The sequence below is a fragment of the Hyposmocoma kahamanoa genome, unplaced genomic scaffold, assembly GCF_003589595.1.
Source record: "Hyposmocoma kahamanoa isolate Upper Pololo Valley unplaced genomic scaffold, ASM358959v1 92, whole genome shotgun sequence".
Lineage (NCBI taxonomy): Eukaryota > Metazoa > Arthropoda > Insecta > Lepidoptera > Cosmopterigidae > Hyposmocoma > Hyposmocoma kahamanoa.
In genome coordinates, this window is record NW_020654748.1 from 10,697,954 (window position 1) to 10,710,010 (window position 12,057).

General features: G+C 37.7%; 1 protein-coding gene across 3 annotated transcripts in view; it reads right to left on the reverse strand.

Annotated features, from left to right (window-relative positions):
• Window positions 1–3,605: 3,605 nt before the first annotated feature.
• The window catches only part of LOC113236842, a 24,239-nt gene continuing 15,787 nt past the window's right edge, over window positions 3,606–12,057 (reverse strand). The window contains exons 1-5 of one of the 3 annotated variants that reach the window (XM_026473043.1): window positions 11,426–11,569; window positions 7,786–7,858; window positions 6,510–6,895; window positions 5,086–5,207; window positions 3,606–4,094 (exon numbers count right to left, since the gene is read on the reverse strand). In XM_026473043.1, the coding sequence (XP_026328828.1) occupies window positions 3,864–4,094; window positions 5,086–5,207; window positions 6,510–6,895; window positions 7,786–7,858; window positions 11,426–11,564 (951 nt within the window). In that variant the 5' untranslated portion in view covers window positions 11,565–11,569 and the 3' untranslated portion in view covers window positions 3,606–3,863. Of the gene's footprint in view, window positions 4,095–5,085; window positions 5,208–6,509; window positions 6,896–7,785; window positions 7,859–11,400; window positions 11,570–12,057 lie in introns of those variants that run through there. The other 2 variants (XM_026473044.1, XM_026473045.1) reach the window with 2 other exon arrangements.

The following is a 12,057-nucleotide window of genomic DNA, read 5'->3' on the forward strand; positions in this document are numbered from 1 at the left end:
CATCATTGTTCTAATAGAACGAATCGAGGTATATTAAATAAATGTACAAGGATTGTGTTTGACTAAGAATATTGAATACCAGAAAAGTAGTCTGCAGCAGGTAGGACACCAGCTGCCCGGCCAAAGCGTCAGAGATGGGTGTATGGCTTTCAAAAAAAAAATTGTCAAGGAACCGTATCAGGTTCTACCGGGACTAAAAATTTTCCAAAATGGCGAATACAATATGGCCGCCATAAAAAATTTACTTTACTGAATCTTCGCAATTATTGATGATATACGAGTAGTTTCTTCTGAAGATGTAAGGATACGACTTGACGCGATCATACCAACTACCTGACTCCCTCAGAACCAAATAAACTTAACAAAAATATTTTTCTGAAACAAACATTACAAGCAGCAAACTGTCACAAGCCTAATACACAGGCCTCGCGGGCCGCTTTAGCAGCCCAGGGCAACGTGCAACATACTATACGATTACTACTTTTTAATTATTTTTGTGGTGGTGGGCGTTGAAATTTTTTTATCTTGCTTTGGTGGGCGGTGAGCTAAAAAGGGAACCTATGATTATACCTTTATTTTTTAACTAAAATAAAAGTATAATCATATAACCTTTAGTCTAGAAATTCTATTTTAAGCTTTGATTGCCCGACATTGAGCTTGAAGAGCAAACAAGGGATCAGTGTTAAAAAACATGATGTTTTCAAATTTAGCCGACGAGTGGTCAGATCGAAGTCCCTGAACCGTATCCGGGCAACCAGGTCGTTCCGCTCGGAGACCCGCGCAGGGCACTCCTCCAGCGTGTGCTGGGCCACCAGGATTCCTAGTCCCTCCCATAGTGGTGGCACTGCGTCGTCGATTCGCGTCCGATCGATTCAGATTCTCACCGAAGCATTCGTGCCCAATGAGTATCTGTGGCAGTGTTGGGCGTTAATCAATTAAATTTCAATCAATAATTCAATCAGATTAAAAAATCAATTCAATTGATTTTAATTGCAATTAAATTTGCAATTAAAATCAATTCCGGGGCCTTCAACCGGGGCCCCCAACCGGCCCCCTCCGGGCCCCCAACCGGCCCCCTAACCTGCCCCCAGCAGGCCCCCACAACCAACGCCCTAACTCACCCCCATATGCCTTATAAATTTATCATAATTGTCAGTTTTAATTGTTAATCAAAAACATTGAAAAGATTGAAAATTGATTAATTGTCAATTGTGATATTTGCGATTAACGATTGATCAATCGTTAATTGCTGTTTCGCAATTGACAATTAATCAATTGTCAATCTTTAATTGCCAGAACAATTAAATTTTGCCCAACACTGATCTGTGGCAGCTGCAATGTGGTGACGCACTTCCGCTGTCTCAACCAGACTTCGAGGTTTGTCAGGATCGCGCCGACGGCGCGGTGGCGCGTGATCCACGGCTGCTCCTGCCTCTCGTGCCACTTCTCGAACGCTCGTCGGCGCTTCTGCCACCGCACTTCCGGCGGCGCTGCTTCCTCCGCATGGCGGTGGCGCGCATAGATTTACGCGTCTATCACCGCCAGGATGTCCAGCGGGGGGAAACAGCGCCAGAACAATCGACGCGTCAAAGGATACGGTGCCGTATTCTCGTGCGATCCTAATATCCGTGTGGCGCTGCACGCCGCTGAGCATGACTCTGCAGCGCCGGACGCCCGTCCGTCGGTGTGATCAGACGGGTGCCCCATACAGGGCCACCGATCGCACCGCCCCACCGTATAAGCGGCGAACTCCCTCCGATGGACTCTCCAGATTGGGCACCAACCGGTGCAATGCACCCGCCACCCTATCAAACCGGGATATATCAACCCGACTCAAAACCATTGTGCTTGCAGATCCCCCACACAAAGTATATTCCAACTGTTCCGTGTCCATTAAGTCTAAGTAAATTTTTAGCAGCAGTAGAGCTCCTTGTTATAGAGTTCGTCCAGGTAAGCACAGCCACCTTACCCGTTTCTGCCGCCAAGTAGTAATGTGAGTATTACAGCGTTTCGGTTTTGAAGGATAAGGGTGCTGGCGAAATTACAAGCACATGGGACTTGTCAACATATACTCAGGGTGACGGGCGTAACGGCAGTGCCCCTCAGGACTTTGCGATTTAAAATGCAGAGTGGCATTGGCGTGTCGCTCACCACTTTGTTCGTCCCGTCACTTGATATTATAAAAAAACAGTCGTGTTTGCTAAGCTAAGCTATGTCGGTACATACAATTTCACAAATCAAAAACACGCACATATTTGTTGCTAATCCATTTATTAAGTGTTAAGTACAAAAATACCCGGCATTACCGACCTTAAAAAACGCATAACAATACTTTCACAAAAAAACTTAATATATGTCACTTATTTAACACTAACCTTTTAAATATAATTTTCATCACACTTGCTCGCAAATAGTGTCAATATGCAGGCAAAGTCGACCGTGATGTCCTAAATTACGCCCACGGGTTTTTCATTACGTTACCGCCTTATAGTAGTACTGGATTTATTTTATTTATTTCATTGCACTGTACTTTTCAACGTTAAGATTAAACAAAAGTTTTATACTCGAATAATCTGAGTGTATTTCGCATAAGCTGGATGAATAGACAAAAAAAACTAAACATTTGCAATTTAATTATACTTTACAACGTTTTAGTTCGAGTTGTATTAACAATAATTAAAATAATAATTATAAATATTAATTAATATTTATAATAATTAAAAAAAAACAAAAAGATCCGCCATTTGCAATCTGTAATTGTTGTGTTGTGAGGCGATATATATTCATGCAAGAAATAAATTATCATTGTATTTACTTCCCCGCAAATGTGATGAAAAACGTTGTATGTAGCACCACAGGCGGCAAATAATTCCAAACCTCGAGTCATTGAATAGTCTCTTGTTCGTAATTTCTTATTTACCGTCCTTTACACACAATATACTATTCATTATTAACTCGCGTTTATCCCTACTAATTTATTTCATAATACTGAAAGTTATTGTCATAATTTGGATTTTCACTAAATGGCATTAGTCTTTATTAGGCGTTGGCTATTTTAAATTCATTCCTTATACTCGTAGGTTTTTACACAAATTGGACTGGCCTGTCTTAACACACCGATGTACAGAATAACTTTTTGTATCGATATGTCACCATCATACAGATACACATATAAACAAATTGTTTTCCAAAGTCCAAGCTTCCGAGGCTATTGGAAGTAATACTGATATATTTCACGTTATACACACACCGACACATTTCGGGAAACAAAACAGTGATAACATGAATAGTAACGTTTATATAATTAATTAGTAATTACATTAACCTTACTCCCCTTGAAAAAAAAATTCTAAATTAAATAAAATGCATTTTTTTAGATTTTGTGACAAAGCAAAAACCAAATACAAAGACATGACAACAAGCACATAGAAAAAATTCGTGAGGTCCGCTGGTTCGTTCCGTGGCTTAGTTGGTACAGCGTCTGGCACGGTATGCTAGAAGACATCGGTTCGAATCCGGCTGGACCAAAGGAATTTTTTCTGAGTGTTGGAACTTTGTATTAATCATTATAACAAACTAGTGGAGTAATTTTACATAAAAAATAATTGAATATCAATTCAATAAAAATTTAAAAAGCAAAAACAGCTGAAAATTTTACTGTCACTGTTTAACATTTATTAAATTAAACTTTTTTAATTAAAAAAAGGTCGAACAAACACAAAGAAAAATTCCTGCGATCTGACTGGACGAGTCCAGTTCGACCAGTATCTGTTGCTCATCCTGGCTGTTATGTAATCAGTGAAAAACTTGTATTCGACGTTAAAAATAGTACTATAGACATAATAGCCTCGGAATATACTCAATCATGATTTGCACATGCCTAATCCATACCGTATATGTTCCGGGTACCGTATTATTAATTCATAAATATGAAATCGCGTGGCCACGAATACTCTATGAGATTCTTTTACCTCGTGAACTTCTATACACACTATTTCCGGATTGTCATCTAAATAGTTGTGGTAATGTTGTATATATTCTCTCACTTCTGGTTTTCCACCGTTTGTTAAGTTCTTTGCGAGGCCGATTTCAATCTGTAAAAAAAAAAATATTTTTTTCTGAAATATAAACAAAAAGTACGTGACGTGAAAGTATAATATACAGGGCGTCTCACAACTGTGCCACACGGGAATCGAATCCTTCAAATGTGAAAAATAAAACGCCTGTAATTTTACTATACCGATCGAAAGCCTCAATCGTAAGGATTACTTTATTCTAAGGTAACAGAGCACCTTAAATAAAAGGAAGATCATGAAATTTAATATTTAATGAAAAATAATTAGGTACAATTTCTCGCTCTTTTTATAATTTCGCTTCTTGTTAATTTATTTATCTTTTCATGGTGAGTATTTAAAATAATAAATCTAATTTTTTCTATAATCTATAAAAATAATTTAAAAATGTTGGGGCGCCCATTCACGGGGCCTCGCGCGGCGACGTCACGCCTGCTTCGATGGGTGGGAACGCTGACCGACCCCCTGACCGAACCCTTGAGTGAACCCTGACCGACCCCTTGACCGACTGGACCCTGACCCATCCTCTAGCCCACTCCCAAACTCACCCTTAACCCGCCCAACCCAAGCCCTAGCCCAAGCCCTAACCCACCCTCATATGCTCTATAAATTTATTATAATTGTCAGTTTTAATTGTTAATCAAAAACATTGAAAAGATTGAAAATTGATTAATTGTTAATTGTAGCTATACGCGATTAACGATTGATCAATTGTTAGTTGCGAGAACCGCAATACATCAATTGATAACAATTGATCAATCGTTAATTGCTGTTTCGCAATTGACTTAATTAATTGTCAATCTTTAATTGTCAGAACAATTAAATTTTGCCCAACACTGTGTGTGTCAAACGATTCAGCTAATAACAGTAAGTTATACAGTTTCTTTCATTTTATACATATACAGTATACACAGTATATTCTTGCACTTACAAAGTAACAACGTATTTATGATGAGGAATTAAAAAAATTATGCCAGAGGACGAACAAATATCATACTTTATTTATCAGTACCTTTCCATCCTTAAATCCTAGTAGCAAAACGTCACCGTGCTGCGTCGCACATGATAAATCTGGGTACTCCATGATCACGCTGTTCATGTCTTGGTTGATTTTGAACTCTTTGTCTGATGGCACTGCCGGTGAAAGAGAAGTACGTTGCCATTATTTTCACTTTAAGGGCCAACGCAAGCCGGCGAACGGCGACGGAGAGCGTCGAAGAGTATTTTATGCCCGCCAGCGCACACCGTTGAAGAATACTCCTTACCGAGAATCCGCCAGCATACCGCAGTACCTGTCGCTCGGACTTGAATCCATTCCACCATTGACTACGCAGTTGAAAAAAAAGTTCCCGGCGGCGGCGCAATCAGGAAGATACCGGCGCATAACGGAGCATTCCATTGCATGCCGTCGCCTCCTACTGCAGTATCATCTAGCGTGGTCTTTAATGCCTGAGAGAGGAATGCGCCGCGATGTTCCAAGGTCGGCCTTAGAGCATTGCAATTTATACCTTATTACATAAAATATACATTGATAAATTTAATATCCTCTGCTTTCCCACCCGCCGATTTGCGCTGGTCCTAAATTAGTTTAATGCTGATGATTATGACACTTTGCATTACAATCAATATTCACAGCAAGCTATACACTTTTGTTCGAATATCGCCGCCAGTGCAACGGAACGAGATCTGTCAATGTACAGTTGATGTGCTGCCGTTGCAAAAATGTTGAAGAACAATTTCGGTAAAATTTTTAATAAATTTCGTTTACATGAGTATTAGAGCACCTTTACGTTAGAAGAATCTGATAAGGCTCTAGTAACTTTAAGATGATATCAAGTTTGATACTTTGTACTTTGGACCGTCCTTATCGGAAGCAGTTTAATTTAAATCTTAAATGACGAGCTCGAAGTGCTCTTGACCCTGTATATTCTAAGTACACTTTATATAAAGATTTTCTTTGTCAGAATAGATGTTGTCATAATCAATTTAAGTTGCTGAGGCAGTTTGGTTTTTATAATACAAAGTGACAGGACGAACAAGTCATGCGCCTGGTGGTAAGCGACAAGCCTATCCATAACAGTTGTAGTGCCACTCAGAGCTTTAAATCGGAAAGATCTTAGGGACAATGCCATTGCGCCTGTCACCCTGAGATACAAGTTGACAAGTCCCATGTGCCTGTAATTGCAGCAGAACCCTTACCCTTCCAAACCGGAACGCAGTAATGCTCACATTACTACTTGGCGGCAGAAATAGATAAGGTACAGTACTTCCCTAGACGAACTCTTTCAGAAGGAATTCTTGTGCTACAAAAAGATTATCGATGAAATCTATCGATTGGGAAACAATAACTGTACTAGTAAATGAATTTTGGATAATAAATGAGAGTACCGTTTACGGTACTTCGACCTTTAGATCACAAGTAAAAAGTCTACTTACCGCCAACAATAGCAGAAAACTTATGGAACAAAACGCCGTTCCCAACAGTGTAAGGAGGAATTTTTAGGTCGCATACATTCGGTATAGACAATTCAATCTTATTAGCTCTCAACAACATTGTATATTGCATTAACCTATACTGTTCTATGGTAATAAGATGTGAAAGAGGCTCAAAGTTCCTTCCTTTTCTGTCTAAACGGAACACGGTGCCCGTTTTCAGCATCAAGTAGACGTCTTCTTCATAAATGTGTATATCTGCTATAGACCTTGTGCATCCGTAATATCGTGCTAAGACCAAATCTTTCCATTTTTTCTCATCTTCAAGCCATTTGAAACACATAAGCACGTTCCTCTCGTTTAGTATGTAGAAACAGTTATCATTTGCTCTAGAAGGAAAATTTACTATCATTATCATCAACCCATATATACGTCCCACCGCTGGGTACGGGTCTCCTCTTAGACAAGAGTTTTAGGCCTTTGTCCGCCACGCTGGCACAATGCGGGTTGGGGTCGCATGTTTCCCGTGGGCTGTGAATCTTCTTCGACGTGCAGGTTCCATCACGATGCTTTCCTTCACTGAACAGCTGGTAAATTTCAAAATAAATTTCGCACATAAATTCCGATTTATTCAGAGGTGCGAGACCGGATTGGAACCCACGGCCTGGGCCTGAGAGGCGGTAGGTCAAACCATTAGACTACCACGTTTAAATTACAGATATTTCTGTTCAGAAAAAAGTTACACTTAGTTCCACTTAAACTCTGTTCGATTGTATTGTCTTTACTTAATTACTATATTAATAATAACTGCCTCATTGGCCGAATGGTTACCATGCTTATCTGGCACGCAGAAGTCCCGGGTTCGATTACCAGGCCGGGAGAAATATGTGTATAGCCTACATTTAATATATGTATTAATTATCTCGTGAGTTTGGGTGTAACTAGTGGTTGTCTAAAGGTTTGGATAGGTTTCCCTGTTGTAGGGCTTGTGTACGTTGTTATTATTATTACTAAATACAATATAATTTGATAACCATCGTGGCCCAGTGGTTAACACTGTGGGCGCTAGATGAGGCAGTCGTGGGTTTGATGCCCAGTAGGATTAATTTTCGACTGCTCCGTATTTAATTTCATTGGCCTAATACTCATAGTAACTTCTCTACTTTGAAACCAGTTAACCGATGAGGTTGGAAAAAAAATGATCCAGTCATTTGTATTCAGTATATAGAAAGAAAAAATAAATAATGACGTTATTAGAAGTAAGAATTTTGAACTTTACACAATAAGTCTTCTGAAAGGACCCTGCTTGATAATCTTCATAACCATCCGATTTATTTTCTCTTCGTCATTATCTGAAATAGAAATGTGCATTTTCACTCAATAAGTAAACAACTAGAGTTGTAATAATAATATATAATTATTATACTATGACTATGCCATTGCCGTGGAATACCGCCTCCCCCGTTTAATAATTCAAAATAATATTTTAGGCCATGGGAGAGACGAGAGTCTAGGCTAAATAGAATGGCGAAGTGGGCGGGTACGCATGCCACATTCTTGACATATCATCAAGATACCCCGGGCGCTCCTTCAGTACGCGTCGATTCCTGCTACAGTGTAAGTGAAGCAAATTCCATGCAAAACGCCATATGTGCTGTTCCTAACTGCCTGACAAAGTGCGAGTGTTAGTGGGTCAATTAAAGGACTTAATTATCTTATTCTGGTATTATTTTACTATTAATATGTAACGACTTCTTATAATCAACAAATAATTGAAAAATCATTATTATAAATACGTCCAACGTCCGCGTCCTCGATTTTTTTTTATTCTACTCAATTGCTTTAGTGCTGATGGAGGTTTCCCATCACTAAGTAGCGCTTGTGACGTCTTCGGGGACACAAAAAGTGTGCCACGGTTAGTTTTCATATAGATCGCGGTACCTACTTGCAGTGTCTATGTAGATATATGTCTGTGCTTAATACCGTAGTCTTTGATCACAAGTTACGTTTGGAACATTAAAGTGTGGCGCTAGTATGAACATTAACTTTCTTCCACTACGACGTCGTTAGTCACTTACACCATATAATAAGCAATGGTCGATAAGGTAGGTCAGTAGTTTAGTCCTACGATGCAGTAAAACCATTTCCGGAAATGCGGAATTTGAAAAAGTAATTAATAAATATTTGGTAGTTTTAACAACTCTATATCACTCATTGTAGATACATGTATATATAATATAATATCGATTTGAAACACCTTTTTTCGACCATTGATAATAAGACAAGTAACTAACTCCATACAACGAAGCAGTGCGGGTTGTGTTGTGTATACACACTCGCATTATCTCGCGGTGCACTCACGTTGTATGGCGCGGATCGTACCAATTCAAATAGTAAAGGTGTTTATTGTGGTTTAAACAGACTGACTCAAATTCAGATTAGATTAGATTAGATTAATGTTTATTTGCCAAAGTACAGTAAATATACAGGTCTTAAATTAAATTGGTACGATGTATTCAACCTGCAAGCAGGTGTGCAAATATATTGGAATTTATTGGTACAGGTAATTGAAGTTAATTAAAATGTCAAATATTTCTAAATTCAAAGTATTCCTTCACTTTTTATTTTTATGGCTCCATCAATATGAGAACTGATGATTTTGCCAATGTCACAGTTGAAAGAAAAAAAACGAAACAAAAAAAAAAAAAAATTTCGCATTCCTTATTACTATAGAGGCAATGTGTCATAAGCCATCTTGTCAATTGTAGTTTAAAATTATGTCCGTGTAGTAATTTAATGTCACTTGGTAAATTATTAAAAATCTTAATGCACATGTTGTAGCAGTTATTTGTGTAAATTATTTTATGGCAACGAGGTTGATATAATTGATTCATAATTTTAGGCCGTGTTTGTCTTTGAAATATTTCGCCACGTATTTTAAAATGTTTAGGATTAGTCTTAACAAACACACAGATGTCTCTGATATACATACAGGGGAGAGGTAAGATGTTTAGTTTTTTAAATAGGGGCTTGCATGTGTCATCTGCTTTAGCGCCACAAATTGCGCGAATGCATTTTTTTTGTATTATAAAAACCCTACCTACATCTACGGAGTTCCCCCACAGTATAAGCCCATAACTTAATACAGAGGAGACGTACCCGTGATAAGCCATCATTGCAGCGTCATGAGACACGGTTTGTCTTAGCCTACGTAGGCCAAAGACAAATCTATTCAGCCTGTTGCACACGTGATCAATGTGATGTTTCCACTTTAAATGTATGTCAAATTTCACTCCAAGGAAACTAAAACAGTCGACTGTATCTACTACTTGATTGTTATACTGCACTTGAATCGGCAATGGATTAGAATTATGCGATCTGAACTGCATGAATTTTGTTTTGCTAATATTTATATGTAAGTCATTTGCATTTAACCATTTGATAACTTTATATAGTGCGTCATTTAATTCTTTTTCAAAGTGGTCTCTATAATAACATTTTAATATAAGAGTGGTGTCAGAATTGTTCAGCATTTCATTTCTTTTTCATAATCATACTTCTATATTCGAGATATTAATCAGCGATGTTGGTATAAAAATAACAATTCGTAACCACTGCATTTAACAAGAGTTATTTCAATATAGCACGAGAATACTGTGATGAACGCCTAAATTTTTTAAACTATGTTTAAAGTTCTGAAAAATACAGCTATTCCACCATTCCAGACTAAAGTAATCACTCGACCCATTGACTTACAAATAAATGGACGACGGGTCTAATACAAAAACCACGAAAAAAATGTCCCAAGTCAACCTATTCGAAATTTAAATTGTAATGTCATCGCAGTATCGCGCTGTCAGTAGAACAAATGAAGACTAAAGCGGAGTGTCGCGCTCTGTATACGATTTTAGCGCCTTACAAGTGCGGACACTTTTTAGCGCGGACCCGACGTCCATATAATTGTAAGTCAATGACTCGACCCCAATGTTTTTAATGAAATTACGTAACGGCACGAACAAGATGTGCACCTGGTGTTAAGGGACACATCTAACCATAACAGTTACAGTGCCACATCGCCGTTACCATGCCACATACAGTTTATAAGTCACACGTGCCTGTAGTTTTTTTTTAAATTTATTATTCAATTTACAATTAAACACATATGTACATTTAGATTTTCCTTTAAAAAACCCTTTAATGGGTTTATGCGAAAGGAATTGAGTCGCAATAACTAAATACTAAGACAAAAATATTATAATTTAAACTAAAAAAATAATATAATATAAGTAAATAAAGTTATGAATTCTGCCCTTTAAATCCATCGAAATAATAACGTTTTACAGCTTGTTTACATTTTTTTACACTTGAAAAAATATCCTCATGAAGCTCTGCTGGTAATTTATTTAGTATGTCAGGCAATATGTAGTTAGCCGCCCTCATACCGTACGTACTAGTGGTTCTAGGCAGTTGAAATGTGGGCAGGTAAGTGGTGTTGCGTAGCCGACCATCTCTGCTCGTTTTCATGATTTGGCCAATCTTGTCAAAGTTGTCCAATAAAATAATCATATTGGACTTCTCAAAAACCGACATCACCTTACAATGTTTGAAAAGACCGAGGTTGTCATCATTATATTTATTTTTAACTTTATTTGACACTATCGATTTCAGTATACTAACCTGCAATTTGTATATTTTATCTATGTATGTTTTGTAAGTTTCATTACTACCATTCAAACCGGAATGCAGTAATGCTCACTTCACTGCTTGATGACAAAAATAGGTATGTACAAAATATAAGGAACTATATTTTTTAAATTGCGATTTCAGAGGGGTCCTCAGATTTGTTTTACCTATCGATGGGTTATATCATCTAAATAAAATCTAGCAGACTTACGATCACATTATATACATTTTTTTACCATTGTTGTCTTCGTTAATCCAAAATCGGCTGCCCTCTCCCCGCGCTAGCGCCGACCTCTCTTCTTGAAGTTTTAACAATATCTTCTCAGTAAGTTCTTTGTATGTAACTCCGTCCTCTTCTATTTTGTAGCATTTCATCTGTAAGTCATCTCCTATTTGTACTATCAGGTAATCTGTAAAGAGTTACTTCATATATTTCAACAAATTTTAAGCCTTTATGTCTAATTGACTTATATTACTTGTTAATATACCTGATGCACGCGTAATACGAATAAAAAAAAACGGGATAATAAACGTATGTCCTTCCGATAATGTCTGCACACGGCAGTGTTCAAAGTAGACTTGTATCGACCGATCAATTCTAATCATGACCCATGCGTAATGTAATCGGGTCAAATGATTCGATCATATGTTCAATATTTTAGCGGGTCACTTGTCGCTCACGATACTTCCATGTTAAAGTGTCAAATGATACAATTATTGTACTTTTGTTCTTTCCTGCTGATAGGTAATGTACAAGATTAAATGCGTCACTGATAAATCACACTTAGTATACAAAAACTTCTCTCTAGGAAACTTAACTGCTACAAAATAAAAGTACATAACAAAAAATTTACGAGCATTCAAAATT